We start from the raw sequence: 20,803 nt of genomic DNA, 5'->3' as shown, positions 1-20,803 counted from the left end.
CAACTTTCACCGACTTTATTGGCCCCCGACCCTAATGGGCCCCTCGCCGCCCACCTCCCCACTAGATCGCGCCGGCCCTCCATAACATCAACCGTATTCAAAAACACTGCGGGGTGGCTATGGAAAGAGCCTTTGCTGAGGAAGCCAGCTCTCCTGTGGCGGCGTCAGGGTCACTTGCTCTTCGCCTTCTGACTCTCCGTCTTCTTGGGCAGCAGCACGGCCTGGATGTTGGGTAGGACGCCGCCCTGGGCGATGGTCACTTTCCCCAGCAGCTTGTTTAGCTCCTCGTCATTGCGGATGGCGAGTTGCAGGTGGCGAGGGATTATCCTGGTCTTCTTGTTGTCCCGCGCGGCGTTGCCAGCCAACTCCAGGATCTCCGCCGTCAGGTACTCCAACACCGCTGCCAGGTACACCGGCGCCCCGGCTCCCACTCGCTCTGCGTAGTTACCTTTGCGCAGCAGTCGGTGCACTCGGCCCACCGGGAACTGCAGGCCCGCGCGAGAGGACCGGGACTTGGCCTTTGCCCGCACTTTGCCGCCCTGCTTTCCGCGACCAGACATGTTTGTCTCTCGCCTAAAACTCCAGCTAGGGGAAATAAAACCCAGCGGTCCAGTTCCTAGAATGGGAGGGCAACGTACCACATCTGAACTGCCTCCACCAACACTTTGCTGACACTAGGCAGAGCCTTCCCATTGGGCGCGGCAACAACCTCGGCTCCGGTGACCAATGACAGGCAGGCTCTTCTCCCAATTAGAGCGCTGGCAGAAGGACCGCCTTCTCCAGCTTGCTCCAATCAAAAGAAAAACTGCTAACCCTCATTTACATAACCTTCCATATGAATACCCTGGGCCCGACTGCTCCGCCTTTAGGGGTTCAGTTGAACTTACAGGATCCTGAGGTTTCAACGTCCTCGCTCACTCCCAGGAAAATAACGTCTTAAGAATTAAGTAACCGGGTTTCCCTAGTGGTGTAGTGGTTGAGAATCCGCCTGCTAATGCAAGAGACGCAGGTTCTAGCTCTGGTCGGGGAAGATCCCACATGCCACAAAGCAACTAAGGCCGTGTGCCACAACTACGGAACCTGCAAGCCATAACTACGGAGCCCGCATGCCACAACTACTGAAGCCCATGCTCTTAGAGTCCATGCTCCACAATAAAAGAAGCCACTGCAATGAGAAGCTCGCTCACGGCAACAAAGAGTGGCCCCTGCTCACCGCAACTAGATAAAAAAGCCTGCACGCAGCAACAAAGACCCAATGCAGCCAAAAATAAATTAATTAATTTTAAAAAAAGTTTTAAAAAATTAAGAAACCATGGTAAGGAAAAGAAAAATCCGGAAGGAGAGCTACTCTAAAGTACAAGGCCTGAAGCAAGAAATGCCTCTAGCACTTGAGGTCGCAGGGTATGCCCCCCAATTTTTAACTTATTATTATTATGGACACTTTTTATTCTTGTAAACAAGAGAGATCTCTAACTTGAAAATGTTCTAACCTTGATTTCTTAGTAAATATTTAAAAGCCAACCTATTTTACCATTACAAGAATCCTGATTCTTCAAGACTTTTCTTCTTTGAGTCAAGGATTAAAATCATGTGGTATAATTTGACTATTTAGGATTTTTTTTTCAGCCATCCAGAGAGTGTTCTGAGAGCTCTTTTAATTCTTCTTTAACAACAATAACAGTAACTTTTTTGTGCTATGGAGATGGGTAAGGATAGGTAAATAATAAGCATTTAGGTATATATAAATATTTACCATAAAGCTTTCCTGCTGGAAAAGCTTATTCGTCAGGACTAGGGACAGGGAGCACAGTTTACTAAAATATTTGTTCCTCAAGGTGTTAAGTACCTGGGAAAGAGTTATGAATCATCCTCTAAATACTGCTGCCTTTTATCGCAGTAAACCCTTTTGGGAAGACAGACAGTCCTATCTCCTAGAGGGGCGACACTACTCAAAAGTTTCGTTTTTGCTCAGGGATTCTCTTAAGAAAAGAATGGAGAGCCTCCTAATTGGGGATCTGCAGTATAAATCACTATTTAAAGCCACGATCATGGCATACATTATTTTACAGGAACTTTGAATTTTTAAGTGAGAACCTCGGGTTTTAATGAAATAAGATTACAGTATTTTAACTAAATAATCACAGAAATAGTTATTTGATTGAAAAGCAAAAAACGCGCTTCGGCTGGAGGCGGCAGAGGCAGTAAAGTCTGCCAACTGTGCAGAAGAATCTTCAAGGGAAAAGTCTGGGGGGATTGGGGGGAATGGGTAAGGTTAGACTTTTTGAAAGGATTTTAGTTCTTTCTCCACGGGGCCCCCAAAAGAGAAAAAAGAACCTTTAAAAGATTTTCTCTACCCCAACTAGTGACTTAAAAAGATCCACAGGTGTAAAGCAACTGCTTTTAAATTTAACATGTAGTAAAGCATTCCTGGTTCCTATTGATTTTCACGTTAGTCTGGGAATGGTATTATAAGAGTAAGCATTCCGTTTGAAAACTATAAAATTAGAATTCCCGCGCCCTACAGAGAGAGAGAGAGAAAAGGCAAAATAAATTTTATCGAGTCTTTCCTCAATTTCATGGCAAAATAAGCGCCCTACAGAGAGAGAGAGAGAAAAGGCAAAATAAATTTTATCGAGTCTTTCCTCAATTTCATGGCAAAATAAGCAAACAAGAAATTTTATAGGGAGGGAATTTTTTTTTTTTTTTTTTCGGTACGCGGGCCTCTCACTGTTGTGGCCTCTCCCGTTGCGTAGCACAGGCTCCGGACGCGCAGGCTCAGCGGCCTATGACTCACGGGCCCAGCCGCTCCGCGGCGTGTGGGATCTTCCCGGACCGGGGCACGAACCGGTGTTCCTTGAATCGGCAGGCGGACTCTGAACGACTGCGCCACCAGGGAAGCTCTATAGGGAGGGAATTTAAAAAAAAAAAAAAAGAAAGAAATCTCCTGGAGCCTATAGCTCCGCCCACTTTCTTGAGGTTTTCAAACAGGTCCGCTAGAAGGAACTATAAGCCCAGGTTCACAGCTCGCAGAACTACTAGCAGCTTGATGTTTGGTTTTAGCCGTTTTGTTGTGAAAGATGTCCGGCCGAGGTAAAGGTGGCAAAGGGCTGGGTAAGGGAGGCGCTAAGCGCCACCGGAAGGTCTTACGGGACAACATCCAGGGAATTACGAAGCCCGCCATTCGCCGTCTGGCTCGCCGTGGTGGTGTGAAGCGCATCTCTGGCCTCATCTATGAGGAGACCCGGGGAGTGCTCAAAGTGTTCCTGGAGAACGTGATCCGTGATGCGGTGACTTACACGGAGCACGCCAAGCGCAAGACGGTCACGGCCATGGATGTGGTGTATGCGCTGAAACGCCAGGGCCGCACCCTTTACGGCTTCGGCGGCTGAGGTGTGCCTGCGGCTTATCTCCAGATCCCAAAAGGCCCTTTTTAGGGCCCTCAAAACGTCAAGAAAAGAGTTGGTAGTGCTTAAACTGCCGTGTGAATGTGCAGATAGGTGCTTCAAATGAAGCGTTAATTGGGGTTAGGCTTGAGGCTTGGGGAGGTGTGAGCAGCAGAGCTCGAGCCGGGAACCTAGCGTCCGCGCTTAGAACGTAGCCTGGGAAATGCGGCGCAGGGCAGTAGTGATTTTGCTCTCTGTTTCAGAGCCGGACTGCCGACTTTGGATTCCTTTTGGGAAAAGTAGGCATAGCTAGCTCTCCAAACCCACGTCTTGGAAGTGGTACACGCTTCTTAGCGGGGGAGGCTTCGGGCCCTGAGCGTATATAGAATGGCTTGTATGCAAATAGGGTGAGCCGGCTATCCTCCTCCGATTGGATAGGAGGCGTCAGAGGGGGCGGTTCTCGCTGGTGCTACCCGGGTTCTCGCTGGTCGACCCGCCCCGTCTCTGAGACCGCGGATGTCGCGGCGTCCAATAGGAAAGCTCGAGGTGCAGGCGTAGTGTGGCGCGCCGGAGTCTGCCGGGTGTGAATATTTTATTTTTTCACTGACTTTGTGAGTAAGGGGTAACCCAGCTCAGGCGCTGAATGCAGGGTGGCTGCGTGTGGGCGAAGTCCAAGCCTGGGCCTGAGCCCTCGGCCCCTGCGCTAGCCGTGGGTCAGCTGCACAAAGATAGACGCGCCGAGCAGGTGAGCGTCCCGACTCCGGAGTACCCGGCGGCGGTGCTTGAACTCCTAGCGGTGGGAATCCAGGAGTTAGCCGGCAGCGTGGCCGGGGCGCAGGGCAGCGTCCTGCCCAGCATCCATGCGCTGCTGTTGCTCGGGAGAGAGGGTCGTGTGGCCCGGTAGCAGCCGGGAGATAAACCCTCACTTCCTAGTAAAAGTCGTTTTCCGAATCGCGGGCGGGGCTGAGGAGAGGAGAGAGGAGGCGAGTTGGGTTCTAAGGGGTTCAGTGAAAAGGGTGTGGCGAGAGAGCTGTTTAGTCGTGGAGTCCTACGCAGTAATCCCTCCCGGGAGAGCAAGGAGCGGTCCGTTTGCGGGCGCTTTTCTGGGTCGCCGGCGGAGCTGGAGACGGGGCCCCACCTGCGTGCAGCAGGCAGGGGCCGCCAGCGGGGAGAGGCGGGAACCGAAGTCATTAAAGGGCCTCGCTCGACTCCTGGCTCTGTCACTCCTAACCTGTTTATATGAGGGAAATGGGGAAGGGGCTTAAGACCCCCAAATGCGGTGTGATCCCATGCACCTTAACTGATCTCCCCCAGCTCCGACTTGTCTAGACATCGTGAAATCACTTAGCTTCCTAGAGGTGGTTGACTGGATTGGCTTTGGGGTAATTTCCCAGCCTTGACAGCGATGTATGTGTATCTCATTTTAAGCGATATATCAATATATCTCATATGTACTCTAGCCAGGGAAACATTTCTTGTATTCCCTCAGCAGAGGCTGGCATCATATCATTTATTGAATATCAGACACTTTGGGACAAATTGTATTCCATGATTGCATTTGATTCCCCAGCAACTTTACGAATTATTAATTATTAATTACCATTTTACAGATGAGGAAACTGATACGGGGTTGGGGGCAGAACTGAGCCAGGATTTGAACCCAGCCCTGTTGGATGCTGCACCCTTTGACGTTAACCTTTACGTGCTACTGACTCTGCCAGGGAGGCTCTCGTCCCTATTTGCTGACATTTCACTTCTAAGTGGTTTCTTCTACTCCATACTCAAGTGTATCCATGGTGCTGGTATTAATTAAATTTCTGGGGCAGTGAGACAGTCCCATAAGTTCAACTTTCTTTAATTCAAGTGAAAAAACCCCTGAGTTACTTAAAAAGAAGCAGCAGGGTCTGGCACACTTCTGTGCCGTTGTATTTGTTGAGTGAGCGAATGAGTGCATTTGAGTAGACAGGTAATGCACCTATTAAATCCCCAATTTAGTGTGAATCAGATTATTGAGGATGAAGGTGGGACTGCAGTGGAGCATGAAAATAGGTATTCATAGGATAATTTAAAATATTTATTCTTTAAGTATTTAAGTTATTTGGAATTAATTTTTTGTTTATATTTTTGATGGTGGCCTCAATTTTTTTGAACCTGTCTAGTAGAACTTTATTTTCCCTTGTAGCACAGCTTTTTTGGTTTTGTTTTATGTACTTTATAAAATATAACCAAATTATTTGAACATGAGAAATCTTTTGTTTCTGTCTGTGAGTATGAGTCCTATGGTAGTGTCCAGTCCTGAAGTAATCATTTTCCAAACCAAAACTGGGTCACATGATTTGAGAATGCAAGATATCTGAAATTAGAACTGACTGAGATTTTCTGAAGTTGACTAATAAAATGCCTTCCTACACGTTTGTTGAAGAACTTAATTTAAAGCTGTTCTATAAGGCTTTTCTTACAATGTGAATGAAATGCTGTTGAAATTAGAGCCTGTAGCAAAGTCATCTCTTCTGAATTGGAACATTTAATGCCTCTTTTGTCCCAAGAACTGTTAACTTTTGAAGATTCAGAGATAAATAAGCCATCAAGAAGCTTCTATTTTCCAAGTAAAGAGCGAGGGAAGGGGAAGACATCTATGTGGTACACATGTGGTTTGCTATAATGGAGTGGCATGAATGAAATGCTCTTGGTGTACAGAACAAATTTTATCAGGACTAGGGGTGTCTTCAAAGATCAGGTAACATTTGTGCTGAGCTGAAGGCCCTTTGGGGAAGGAGAAGAGCACAGCAAGCTTGGGGAGCAAACAGCGTGAACAACTGCCAGAGTAATTTCTAGGCATGATGTATTTGGGAAACCTTCTAATGTTGGATATTTAATTTGTCCTGTTGCCTGAGAATAATGTGATGGACCAGGTAAACAGTTGGATATAAATTGAAACCAAGTCCAAACAAGCCAATAGAAAAATGAGCAAAAGACAGTGGAAAAACATGGCCAATAAGCATAGAAAGAGATGTTCAGTTTGATGAGTCATCAGGGAATTGCAAATCAAGACCACAGTGAAATGCAATTTTTCATTCACTAGATGGGTAAAAAATTTTAAAATGACAATAGTGTTGCACAGAATTTCTTATAACACTAGTAGGAGTATAAAGTGATGCAACTATTTTTGAAACAAAACTTTGTCATTGTCTTGTGAACTTGAAAATAGATTCACATTTATGCTGAACCAGCAATTCCACTCCTGGATATTTACCCGAGGGAAATGATAGCACTTATGTACATGGTGCATGTTCACTAAAGTTCTTGGTAGAGCTCTTCACAGTAGCAAAAACAAACCAGCTGCACATGGACAGGAGACTGGATGAATAAATTACGGTGTGATATAATTTGGCAGTCAGAGTGAACTGATAAACACAGTCAATTCATGGTGGTCTACAATACATGAAGACTTGTGACTTTATTTATTTGGCAAATATATATTCTAAACTAATATATGGTTGAAGATCACCTGTGGGAGTCCTGAGGAACTAACTGAGCATTACTGCCTTCCACAGAAAATTAACATTTTCTTCTCCTTTGGGCTGGATGCTGCTATCAACCTGTGACCATTTTAGCGCCCTGTGGGTGTCCCAGCTTGTTGAAGAGGCTCATATTCTACTTCGCCTCCTTACAGATTTATTCTCCATTGCAACCCTAGAGTGGATGCTTGCTTACCTCTCACCTTCAGTTGTTATTTCACTGTCCTTTTATTTTTTATTTTTTGTTCTTTGATTTTCCTTATTTTCTTCTGGCCATAATAATGCAGCGTTTGTGCTAGAAGGTTCATTCAGATTGTGTAGATTGCCAAACTGCTGTAAGTAGATTTCATTAACTACAGCATTTGAATTTATGTGTTTTGCCTGACTAGTCTGTGAACTCCTTGAAAGCAAGAACCTGCTTCATCTGTGTACCCCTAGAACCTCGGACCTAGAATTTGGAATACTCATAGGCACTTATTAATGTTTTGGGAAAATTATCTATTTGATAATATGTTAACATATCTTCCTAAAATGAGTTGTTTTCCATATATTTTCATTTTCTGAAAAGATTTTATACCATGACAATTATCTGTCCCTTAAATTTATTAGTAAACCATTTGCCTTGACCTGCGCTGGGGGTTATGTTTTGGTTATCTTTTCAGATTCTTTAACCATTTTTATTGGTCAGCAAAGTGACCTGACAGGTGGAGAGAAGGGCTACCTTAAATATCATATGTGGAATATTAAAAACTAATAAACAAAAATTGTAGCTGATGTTTACCCTTAAGAAATTCTTTAATAACTGGCATTAAACATTATGATAATGATTATATTCTGATAATAAGAATAAGTTTGCTTATTATCAAATCCAGAATTCTACCTAAATATTTTTGTACTTACATACATAGATACCTACATATTTTGTATTCTAAGGTTATCTTTCACAAAACTCTTTTCCTTGAGCTCACTCAAATAATAATGTCCCAAAATCCGAACAACTGCTTTACTATCTTGAAGATTATAATCGTGCATAACAATAAGTACTTGGTTTCTAATACTTTCTTATGGGATATATGAAGCTTGATTAAAAGCAAGCTATCTTAGAGATAAATTTTATATTAATCTTACAATTTGCTAAACCTTTGAATTAGGCATTATAGATATATAAAAAAGAGATACTTTTGGGCTTCCCTGGTGGCGCAGTGGTTGAGAGTCCGCCTGCCGATGCAGGGGACGCGGGTTCGTGCCCCGGTCCGGGAGGATCCCGCGTGCCGCGGAATGGCTGGGCCCGTGGGCCATGGCCGCTGGGCCTGCGCGTCCGGAGCCTGTGCTCTGCAACGGGAGACGCCACGGCAGTGAGAGGCCCGCGTACCGCAAAAAAAAAAAAGATACTTTTATATTTTCAAATAAATACCTGCAATTCTGCATCACCTTTACTCATCTTCATTGTCATAGTCATTGCTGCTAAACTCTTCGGTTTTTGTTTTGTTTTGTTATTTATTTTATTTATTTATTTTTGTCTGCATTGGATTTTCATTGCTGTGTGCGGGCTTTCTCTAGTTGCAGCGAGCAGGGGCTACCCTTTTGTTGCAGTGCATGGGCTTCTCATTGCGGTGGTTTCTCTTGTGGAGCACGGGCTCTAGGCTCCCAGGCTTCAGTAGTTGTGGCACGTGGGCTCAGTAGTTGTGATTCGCAGGCTCTAGAGCACAGGGTCAGTAGTTGTGGCACATGGGCTCAGTAGTTGTGGCTCGCGGACTTAGTTGCTCTGCGGCATGTGGAATCTTCCCAGACCAGGGCTCGAACCCGTGTCCCCTGCATTGGCAGGCGGATTCTTAACCACTGCACCACCAGGGAAGCCCTAAACTCTTGTTTATTCACTGAAGAATAAGATAAAGAAACTGGAGGAAGGTGCTGCCTGAGTTCAGCCTTTTTAGGAAATAATTTTCTTATAGTTTTGTTTCTCTGCAACTTATAGTGGTTTTATATTTTTAACTTAATCTGACAGTTAGCTTTTAATAGAATCCAGTCCATTGTCACATTTAAACAACTATAAACATGATTCTTTCTTTCCATCTTTTTGTTTTTCTATTGCTGTTCCTTTTTGCTATTTCTACTGGTTTTATCACAACACTGTGGCAGACATCACTGGCAGACATCCATTATCCATTCTCCCGTTTGTTCTTAATACCAGAACCTAAATTTTGGGGGGAGTGATAATGCACTCAGGAGAAAAACTGTATTTCCAAGGCCCCTGTGGTGAGAGGAGGGCCGTATGGCTGGTGGAAGCTGTGGGTGGAGCTTCTGGGAAACCTGACTAAAAAGGAGGGTAACTCAGATGAGAGATCCTTTGTAGTTCCCTTTTCCTCCTCTTTTTCTACTTGGAGTGTGGGAGTAATCATCGCACTTCCCAGGCCGGGGCACGAACCCGTGCCCCCTGCATCGGCAGGCAGACTCTCAACCACTGAGCCACCAGGGAAGCCCTATTCTCTTCTTTATATCCCCTGTCAACTCCAAAGATTTGTTGAGATGATTTAGCACTTTAATTCTAGACTATTTTGATTTCTCTTGCAGAGTGCCTTTTTTTTTTCAAGAATCGTTATTTAGCATTTATATTACAAATTCCCAATCACTGTATCATTATCTACTCAGACTTAATTATATGTACATTGCAGGAATCATAGTTCACTACTATTTGTTCTCTTCTTCATCTTCCCTGATTTTGAAGTCTCTATTCTGATTTCTTTTTCTTTTTCTTTTTTTTTTTTTCTTTTACTTTTGGCTACGCCATGCAGGATCTTCCCCAATCAGGGATTGAACCCATGCCTCCTGCAGTGGAAGCATGGAGTCCTAACCACTGGACCGCCAGGGAAGTCCCCTGATTTATTTTTCAATTGAGTAGTCCTTTTTGAAGAATTTTCCTTAGGTGAGGTATGTGGGTAATTGAGTCTATGAAATTTTGCAGCTCTAGGAATATCTTTCCTTCACCCTGACTGGTAAATGTTATCTAAATGATATATAGACCCTTAAGTTGTAGCTCTTTTTTTTTTCTCAGAAGTCTGGATAATGTTCCATGGTCCATCAGCTTCCAATGTGCAGCTAAGAAGTCCCATGCTCGTTCACTGGCCTTTATTCATTTATTATTTGTGACATTTTATTTTTATCCTTGGAGTTCAGTCATTTTACCAGGGTATGTTTGAAGCTATTTTGTTCTCGTGTTCCATTACTGTGGTAACTCCTTTTCAATCTACTGACTCAACTTATTCTTCACATTAGGGAACTGCTTTCCCTGAAGCAGAGCCTAAGACAGGGCTTGGGTACAAATGATTTACTGAGGGAGTGCTTTTCAAGAAAACGTGAGGGCACAGTGGAAGCCAGGTAGGAAAGGAAGTTGTTTCCAAGGGCAGGTAAAGTCTAGCCTTGGTCTGATCCACAAGAGTTTCTGGAGAGGGAATTATAACTCTGAATTGTCCCATCTTAAAGCAGAGGCCACCAAACATGTATAATATAAACATATTTAAAATTTTTCTGAGGTGAACATATTATTTTTAAAATAAGAAAAAATGATGATTAAATATTTTATCGTGGTGTGATCAAACATGGCTTTATCCATATCTTTCCTGAGCTTTTTTGATGTTGTTCTGGATTGTGTCGATTTATTTCTTTTTCTCAGTTTTATTGAGAAATAATTGACATACATCACCAATGGTTTGATTTGCCTATATTGTGAAATGATCACCACAAGTTTAGTTAAGAACCATCATCTCATATAGATACAATAAAAAGAAAAGAAATCCTCCTCACGATGAGAGCTCTTAGGATTTAGTCTGCTAACAACTTTCCTTTGCAGTTGACTTTGAACAACTCAGAGGTTGGAAGCACCAACCCCCGTGCAGTTGAAAATCCTCCTATAACTTTACAGTCGGCCTCCTCATTCGGTTCCAAATTTGTGGATTTAACCATCCACAGATCATAGTACTGTAATATGTATTTATTGAAAAACATTCATGTGTAAGTGGACCTGTGCATTTTAAACCCATGTTATTCAAGGAATAACTGTATATCATCCGGCAGCGTTAACTATAGTCATCATGTTGTACATGATATTCCTAGTACTTATTTATCTTATAACTAGAAGTTTGTACCTTTTGACCACCTTCCTCTAATTCTGCCTCCCACCACCCCTCTTCTATAGCCACAGACCTAATCCCTGATCTCTTTTTCTGTTTTCTATAAGTTTGGTATGTTTGGTTTTTCTTGTTTTTTAAATTCCACATATAAGTGAGACCATTCAGTATTTGTTTTTCCTGTCTGACTTATTTCACTTAGCATAATGCCTTCAAGGTTCATCCATGTTGTCACATGTGGTAGGATTTCACTGTTCTTTATGGCTGAATAATATTCCATTCTTTATCCATTCATCCATCAATGGACACTTAGGTTATTTCCGTATATTGGCTATTTCAGTAATGCTACTATGAACATTGGTGCAGATATCTTTTCAAGTTAGTGTTTTCATTTCCTTTGGATATATTCCAAGAAGTGGAATTGCTGAATTGTATGGTAGTTCTATTTTTAATTTTTTGAGGATACTCCATATTGTTTTTTATAGTGGCTTTTTATAGTGGTTTTTTATAGTGGCTGCTCCAATCACACCAACAATGCACTAGGGTACCCTTTTCTTCACGTCCACACCAACATTTGTTATCTCTTGTCTTTTTTATGACAGCCATTCTAACAGGCGTGAGGTGATATCTCATTGTGGTTTTAATTTGCATTTTCTTAGTGACTAGTGATGTTGAACATCTTTTCATGTACCAGTTGGCCATTTGTGTATCTTTGGAAAAATGTCTATTCAGGTTTTTGACTTTTTTTATTTGAATTAGTTGCTTTTTTGCTTTTCAGCTTTATGAGCTCTTTATGTATTTTGGATTTTAACCCTTTCTGAGATATACGGTTTACAAATATTTTTCCCATTCTGTAGGTTTTCTTCACTTTGTTGAGAGTTACTTTTGCTGTGCAGCTTTTTAGTTTGATGCAGTTCCACTTGTTTATTTTTTGCCCATTAGGTGTGATTTACAAAAAAACTCATGACCAACACCCATGTTAAGGAGCTTTTTTCCTACATTTCCTTCTAGGAGTTTCATGGATTCAGATCTTACATTTAAGTCTTTAATCCATTTCATGTTAATTTGGGGGAGTGGTATAAGATAGGGATCAATTTTCATTTTTTTACATGAATACCCAGTTTTCCCAGCAACATTTATTAAAGAGATTATCATTTCTCCACTGAGTATTCTTGAATCCCTAGTTAAATATTAGTTAACCATTTATGCTTGGGTTTATATCTGGCTCTCAGTTCTTTTCCATTGGTCTGTTTGTCTGTTTTTATGCCAGTACCATACTGTTTTAATTACTACAGTATTATAGGATAGCTTGAAATCAGGAAAAGCCTCCTGCTTTGTTCTTCTTTCTCAGGATTCCTTTGGCTATTTGTGATCTTTTGTGGTTCCATATAAATTTTAGGAGGTTTTTTTTCTATTTCTGTAAAAAATGGCATTGGAATTTTGATAGAGATCGCACCAAATCTATAGATGGCTTTTGGTAGTATTGACATTTTAACAATATTAATTCTTCCAGTCCATGAATGTGGGATACCTTTCTATTTATCTGTGTCCTCTTTGATGTCTTTCATCAGTGTCTTACAGTTTTCAAAATAGAATTCTTTTACCTCCTTGGTTAAATTTATTCCTAAGTATTATATTGTTTCTGATTCTATTGTAAATAGGATTAACTTCTTTATTTCTTTTTCAGAAAATTTGTTGTTTGTGTATAGAAACGCTACTGATTTTTCTATGTTCATTTTATATTCTGCAGCTTTACTGAATTCATTTATTAATTCTAACAGTTTTTTGGTTGCGTCTTCATCTGCAAGTAGAAAAAATTTTATTTCTTCTTTCCCAATTCTGATAACTTTAATTTTATTTTCTTGCCTGATTGCTCTAGCTAGGACTTTAACCTTTCACCACTGAGTATGATGTTTGCTCTAGGCTTCTCATGTATGGCCTTTACTTTGTTGAGATATGTTCCTTCTGCACCTAATTTGTTGATTGTTTTTATCATAAACAGTTGCTGTATTTTGTCAAATGCTTTTTCTGCCTCAATTGAGATAATCGTATAGTTCTTTTCTTTCATTCTCATTGGGGGATTTTTGATTATGCAGTCAATATCCTTACTAGTAATTGGTTTATTCAGATTTTCTGTTTCTTCCTGATTCTGTCTTGGTAGGTTGTATGTTTCTAAGAATTTTTTCACTTCTTCTATGTTGTCCATTTTGTTGGCATATAGTTATTCACAGTAGTCTCTTATGATCCTTTGCATTTCTGTGGTATCATTTGTAATGTCTCCTTTTTCATTTATAATTCTGTTGATTTGGGTTGTCTCTCTTTATTCCTTGGTTAGTCTAGCTAAGGGTGTGTCAATTTTCTTTATCTTTTCAAAGAACCAGCTCTCAGTTTGGTTCATCTTTTCTGTTGTTTTTCTGTTCTCAGTTACATTTATTTTTGCCCTAATCTTTATTATTTCCTTCCTCCTGCTAATTTTGGGCTCAGTTTGCTCTTCTTTTTCTAGTTCCAGAGGCATAGAGTTAGAATTTTTATTTGGCTTCATGCAAAATGGATAGCAGAACCTAGTTTCTTATGCTAGTCACATGGCAGGCTTTTTTTCCCTTGGTCTTTGCAGAGTAGAATGTAACTGTTAGCAATCTGGACAATATAACTTTTACACTGTTGGAGTGAAAGATATGAAGGAACCATAGAGGAAATGATAGAAGCAATAATATTCTCAGCTTACAAAAAAGGAGATCGAACTTAAAATTCCTATGTGAAGTGGGCCTGAGATATCTGTAAGGACATCGTAACATTTTTTTTCTATTTGATTTGATACCATATACTCATAGTACTTTGTTAACTTTTTTTTAAGATCCATTTTGAGAAACAGCAATTTATAATTTTAGTGAGAGTAATGTAGTAATTACCCAGAAGCATATAAAATTTCCCTTTTATTGTTATCTGTGAACTGTTTATAAGGAATTTTAATTTCTGCTTGGTCATTAATTACCTCTACCAGTGCATATTAATATTTCAATATTATCTCCAATACTATCTCATAGGAAAGATAAAACCCAGTACAGCACCTTCAATCTGTCTAGATCTTTTCAGAAAGCCATTGTCTTTGATAAAGTTACATATATTCAGACCCACTGAAAGACTACTTCCTGGTGTGTGGTGAATTGGGGTTTTTCAGTGAAATTTGCTTCAGTCACCAACCAAAGAGACTGTTGCCAGGAAGAAACAAATGAAGCCATGGTTTTAGTTGGAGATTAATTTGAAAGTAATGCACATTAAATGCCAAGTATATATCCAAGTTTTGAATTCTAGAAGGACATTGTGCATGCATGGGGAAAGACAGAGAGCAAATTCTCTGGTGTCTCTTCTTATAAGGGCACTAATCCCATCATGAGTGCCCCATCCTCATGACCTCATCTAACCTCACTTTCCTCCCATAGGCCTCATCTTCAAAAATCATGATATTGAGAGGTAGAGCACCAACATATGAATTTTGGAGGTCACAAATATTCAGACCATAATACATGCCTTGTATGTTCAAGGAATACCCAGATGGCCAGTGAAGGTCAAGCAGAGTTGACTAAAGGAAGACTGGGAGGAGATGCGGTCAGAGGATCTGTTGCCTTAAGATACTGGAAGGGCATTGCCCTTTATTCTGAATGAGATGGGGATCCACTGGAGGATCTTAAGCTGAGAAGTAATATGATCTGACTTATAATTTAAAAGAGCTAGTTTGTTGGTGGTGAGGAATATAAACTGTAGGAGGCAAGAATACAAGAGATGATGATAGTTTGGACCAATGGCAGTAATTTGATTCTAAATGTATTTTGAAGGTAGAGCCAACATATTGGAAATTAGAGAGGAATTGGATGTAGGATATAAAAGAAAAAGAAGAATCAAGGAGGGCCTGAGAGAACTTCCCTGGTGGCACAGTTGTTAAGAATCCACCCGCCAATGCAGGGGACATGGGTTCGAGCCCTGGTCTGGGAAGATCCCACATGCCACGGAGTAACTAAGCCTGTGTGCCGCAACTACTTAGCCTGTGCTCTAGAGCCTGCCACAACTGCTGAGCCCGCATGCCACACTGCCGAAGCCCATGCACCTAGAGCCCATGCTCCGCAACCAGAGAAGCCACCGCAATGAGAAGCCCACGCACCACAACAAAAGAGTAGTCCCTGCTCACCGCAACTAGAGAAAGCCACGTGCAGCAATGAAGACCCAATGCAGCCAAAAGTTAATTAATTAACTAATAAATTTTTTAAAGTGGTATTATTATTAACAACAAAAAAAAGGAGGGCCTGAGAAAGTAGAGTGGTAGAGGAGTAGAGTTATAATTACTGAGATGAGAACGACTTGGGGAGGAGCAAGACTGGAGAGAGGAGCTGAGGAAAACGGTAGTGCAGTTTTGGACATGAGAAATTTAAAATATGTATTAGACATCCAGGTGGAAATGTCAAGTGAGCAGTTATATATAAAATTCTTGAGGTTAGGGGAGAAGTCAAGGTTAGAAATATATGTATTTAGGTGTTATCAGCATATAGACAGCATTTGGAGTCTTGAGTTAGATGAAGACCATCTCTTAACTCATAACTCCATTTTAAGAGCAAAGAAACCTTTTCAGAGATCCCTAAAAAACCTTCCCACATGTCTCACTTGCCAGAATAAAGTCACATGGCCATGCCTAAGCTCATTACAAAGGCAATGGGACCATTGCAACTGAATCAGTTAATTAGGAGTCACCTCCTGGAGCAGGGGAGGAGCCAAGCCTCCCAGAAGCTCATGTTAGCATGAGGATTAGCAGATAGTTGTACAAATTGTGGTTCTGCCAGGAAAAAGGAGGGATGGGCCTTATAATCATAGATGTCTTTAGCAGCAGAGATCAAATTTCAGTGGCAGCTTTTAAAGGTCTGGCATTTTCCTCCTTCTTCCAGCAGGTGGGAGTATTTCCAGCAGTCTTTGTCATATCTTCTATATTACTTACCGATACCACCCCCTCTTCAGCTTTATTCTGCTGCCAAAGGAAAGTGAAAGGAAGTGTGACATGTTACAGTGAAAAATAAGATACTTTTTTTTACCCGTGTGGCAGTTTATTCTGTATTAAATATTTTCATGAGCTAATCTCTAATGGATATCTCACTTTAGTAAATTTTATTAATTTTTAATCCATCAATTTTGACATAAACTAAGCTGGGCTTGTTCTTACCTTGACTGAATTGTTTTGATAGTTAAAAAATAATGGATGTAAATTATTTAAATAACTTTCCGCAAAATACTTTGCTATGAAATCAAAGCTTTAATTACTTACCTTAATTTGATTCTGGAAAAGCTTACAGAATCTTAGATACCTAAGTATGAAATTGTCTTCTCTTTACTTTTATCTTCTAATTTTTGCAATATTGTTGCACTAGTAATACAAAATTCATTTTGTGTGCAAAATAGTTTTCTGTTTCATATATAAATTAGACTAATACAGTTTCTTGACAAAAGAAGAGACTTAATTGCATTACTCACAGTTCAAGCACTCCTCCCACATTGTAAAGAAGATATACAGATAAATATTCATTGTACACTTTCCTTATTATCCTCTTTCTTTTCTGTGACCCTCATACTCACAGAACAGCTTTGCACTGGGCCAATAATGCCATTTAAGGCTAACCACCTTTCTCTTTCCCTCACAAACTTGGGCAACTCCTGCCATCTCTGGTCTTTAACTGTTTATTGCTCAGTTAAAGGATCTGGGAGCCAATCTAGTCATGGTGTAAAGGAAGAAAATTAAAGACAACATTCAATAGTAGATTTCCACTTCCAAAATAGTAGGGTAAATGTAGTTTGCCATGTTCCTCCTGCTAAGTACACCAAAACCCTGGACACTATATATAAAGCAAATAAAAGAAGACTCTAAAAGGTGGAGAGAAAAAGACAGATTGACAAGGGAACTCAGAATCCAATGAACAACAAAGTGGTGAGTTTTCTGGGTTTTCTTCTTGGCCTGTAGATCCCAGTCTTGGAACTGCAGAAGTTAGAAAACTGGAAACACTAACAAATGCAGACAAAACAAGCCCAACAAAAGCCTGCTCTCTCTAGCTGGAGGAAAGGGAAGCTTAACAAGACAGAAAACTTTTAGACAATTACAACTCTCTCCAGCCAAATACCAAAGAAAAACTGTAGTCTCACCCCACCTCTACCAGAAAAGGAGCTCAGATTTCCACCCTTGCTGGGCTGTAAGAAGGCATGAGTGAATAACCTAGACTCCTATCTCTACCTGGCAGTAATGAGGCTATGTCTCTCCCTTTCCCTGCCAGAGTGATGTCCAAAGAAGCCAGATAAAACGGAAGGTTAAAATAAAATTCAGAGTCTCATACTATATTATCCAAATGTCCAAATTTCAATAGAAAATCACGTTATACCAAGAACCAGAAAGGCCTCAAACTGAATGAAAAGATAATCAATAGATGCCAACATCGAAATGATAGAGATGTTAGAATCATCTGTCAAATATTTTAAAGCAGCCATCATAAAAATGCTTTAATGAGAGGTTACGAACACACTCGAAACAAATGAAAAAATAAAATTTCTTCAAAGAAATAGAAGATAGGAAAAAGAATTATACAGATGATTTGTTGGAGCCGTGAAACTATTCTGTATGACACTATGTTGGTGGATACTTGTCAATATCTAAACCCATAGAATGTACAGCATCAAGAGTGAACTGTAACCTGTAGACTTTGGGTAATAACAATGTAAATTAGGCTCACCAATTGTAACAAATGTACCACTCTGTGGTGATGATGCTGTGAGGTCAATAGTGGACAAGACTCTGCATGCTGTGTGGTGGCCATGAATATATGGGAACTCTGTATTTTCTGCTCAATTTTGCTGTGAATCTAAAATTGCCGTAAAAAAATAAAGTCTGTTAAAAGAATCCAATGTAAAATTTAGAACTATAAAATAAATTAATTTAAATAAAAACTCAGTGGATAGGCACAAAATCAAAATGTAGAGGAAAGAGGAAAGAATTAGTGAACTTGAAGATGGAACGATAGAAATTACCCAATCTGAATAATAGGAAGAAAACAGAACAAGAAACAAACTTGTGGGAATATAACAAAAGATCCAACATTTTTGTCATTAGAATGTCAAAGGAGAAGAGAAAGGAGGGCTGCAAAAGTATTCCAAGAAATAATGTCTGAAATGTCCCAAATGTGGCAAAAGACATAAACTTAGATTCAACAACATGAGTAAACTCCAAGGACTATAAAACCCCCCAAATCCTACCAAGGCCCATTAAAGTCAAACTTCCAAACACTAAGGACAAAAATTCTTGAAGGCAGTGAGAGAGAAGTGACAGCTTATATATAAGAGGAAAACTATTCCAATGATAGCACATTTCTCATCAGAAATTGTGAAAGCCAGAAGGAAGTGCCACAACAATTTTAACATGCTGAAAGAAAAGAACTGACAACCCAGAATTCTGTATATAGCAAAAATGCACTTTAGGAATGAAGGGTAAATCAAGACATTCTCATTAAGGAAAACTAACAGAATTTGTCACCAGCAGACCCACTCTAAAATAATGGCTCAAAGAACTTCTCTAAACTTAAAGGAAACAATGAAAGAAGGAATCACAGAACATCACAAAGGAAGAAAGAATGTGATAAGCAAAAATATGAATAATTAACAATAGACTCCCTTCTTTGGGCTTCTTAAATTATGTTTGATGATTGAGACAAAAATTTAACATGTATCTGGTGTGATTCTAAATATATGTAGAGTAAATATTTAATAAGATTATATTATGAATGGGGAGGGTAAAGGAGGGTCAGGATTCTGTACTTTATTTGAACTGGTCAAATGATGGCACCAGTAGACTGTGATAAGTTATGTGTGTCTATAACACCTAGAGCAACCATTTAAAAAATTATATAGAGAGATACACTCAAAAACATTACAAATAAACCAAAATAGAATTCTACAAAATGTTCAGATAACCCACAGGAAGACAATAAAAATGAAACAACAAAAACAGAGAACAAGTAGAAAACAAACATAAAAAATGGTGGACTTATTCCCTAACATATCAATAATTACATTAAATGTAAATGGTCCAAGTAAACAAATTAAAAGTAATCTTGGCAGAGTGGACTTGAAAACATGACCCAGCTATATGATGTCTATAAGAAACTCATTTCAAATATAAAGATATAGGCAAGTTTAAAGTAAAAGGATGTAAAAATTTATATCACACAAACTTTAATCTAAAGAAAGCATATATGGGCTTCCCTGGTGGTGCAGTGGTTGAGAGTCCGCCTGCCGATGCAGGGGACGCGGGTTCGTGCCCTGGTCCAGGAAGATCCCACGTGCCACGGAGTGGCTGGGCCCGTGAGCCATGGCTGCTGAGCCTGCGCGTCCAGAGCCTGTGCTCCGCAACGGGAGAGGCCACAACAGTGAGAGGCCCGCGTACCGCAAAAAAAAAAAAAATAATAATAATAAAAATAAATAAAAATAAAGAAAGCATATGTGTCTATATTAAAATCAGATAAAGCGGAATTCAGAGAAACAAAACAAAACCCACCAGAGCCAGAGGGATATAATGTAATAATAAAAGGGTCAATCCACCAAGAAGACATATCAATCCTAAATGTGTATGTATCTAATAGCAGAACTGCAAAATATGTGTAGCAAAAACAAATAGAAGGGAAAGGAAAAATAGACAAATCTACAATTATACCTGGAAATTTCAGCACCCCTTTTTCAATAATTGATAGAACAACTAGACAGAAGACCAGCAAGGATATAGAAGTCAACAACACCATCAAGCAACAGAATCTTATCAACATTTATAAAACAGTCCTCCCCAAAATAGCAAAATACACATTCTTTTCAAGTGCCCAAGGAACATGTACTAAGATAGACCATATCTTGGGCCATAAAACAAACATTTTTTAAAATTTAAATCATACAGAGCATGTTCTCTTGCCATCATGGAATCAAACTAAAAATCAACAGCAGAAGGAAAACAGGAAACTCTACAAATGTTTGAAAATTAAACAACATACTTCATGGTTCTCTTCAAAAAGGAAACCTGAAAGGAAATAAAAAGGGCATTGAATTGAAAGAAAATGAAAATATATCAAAGTTTATTGGATTTAGCTAAAGCATTGCTAAAAGGGAAATTTATAAAATTAAATAAACTATTAGAAAAGGGGAAGAACCTCAAATCAATAATCTAAGCTCTCACCTAGAAAAAGGGTGAAGAAAATCCGAAGGAGACAAATATAAGAAAATATTAAGGATAAGAGCAGAAATCAATGAAATTGGAAACAGAAAGACAGTACAGAAAGTCAATGTAACCATGAGTTTTTAAAAAATTTTTATTTTTTTAATTTTTAATTTTTTAACTTTGGCCACACCACGTGGCTTGTGGGATCTTAGTTCCCCAACCAGGGATCGAACCTGGGTCCACACACTGAAAGCCTGAGTCTTAACCACTGGAGCGCCAGGGAATTCCCCATGGATATTTTTAAAGATCAATAAAATTGATAAACTTCTAGCAAGACTGATAAAAAAAAAAGAGAAAAGACACAAATTACCAATATCAAGAATAAAATAGGGTTAGCACTACAGACTGCACACACTAGAATCATGGTAAGGGAACAAACTCTATACACATGAACTTGACAAATGAAATGGGTCAATTCCTCAAAAAGTACAAACTATCACAAATTATCCAAAATGAAATAGATAATGCTAATAGACCTATAACTATTTTTATAAATTT

At 39.9% G+C, this 20,803-nt stretch overlaps 2 protein-coding genes across 2 annotated transcripts; one reads left to right on the top strand and one right to left on the bottom strand.

Moving 5' to 3' along the window:
* H2AJ (H2A.J histone) lies at positions 1-685 on the bottom strand. Its single transcript, XM_022577651.3, has one exon. It carries the CDS (start codon positions 558-560, stop codon positions 171-173), a length of 390 nt encoding a protein of 129 aa, XP_022433359.1. The 5' UTR covers positions 561-685; the 3' UTR covers positions 1-170.
* On the top strand, positions 608-3,396 carry H4C16 (H4 histone 16). The gene has a single exon (XM_089920347.1). It carries the CDS (start codon positions 3,078-3,080, stop codon positions 3,387-3,389), a length of 312 nt encoding a protein of 103 aa, XP_089776473.1. The 5' UTR covers positions 608-3,077; the 3' UTR covers positions 3,390-3,396.
* The last annotated feature ends 17,407 nt before the right edge of the window (positions 3,397-20,803 follow it).

Source organism: Delphinapterus leucas, chromosome 11 (genome assembly GCF_059928025.1).
Source record: "Delphinapterus leucas isolate spDelLeu-1000000601 "Yukka" chromosome 11, BTC_Dleu_Yukka2, whole genome shotgun sequence".
Lineage (NCBI taxonomy): Eukaryota > Metazoa > Chordata > Mammalia > Artiodactyla > Monodontidae > Delphinapterus > Delphinapterus leucas.
The sequence above is the reverse complement of the archived record's forward strand: the minus strand, read 5'-3'. Positions and strand labels throughout refer to the sequence as shown.

What these genes read in the sequence shown, in the direction of transcription:
- H2AJ (XM_022577651.3), bottom strand. Translation starts at nt 560, where the DNA reads ATGTCTGGTCGCGGAAAGCAGGGCGGCAAAGTGCGGGCAAAGGCCAAG.
- H4C16 (XM_089920347.1), top strand. Translation starts at nt 3,078, where the DNA reads ATGTCCGGCCGAGGTAAAGGTGGCAAAGGGCTGGGTAAGGGAGGCGCT.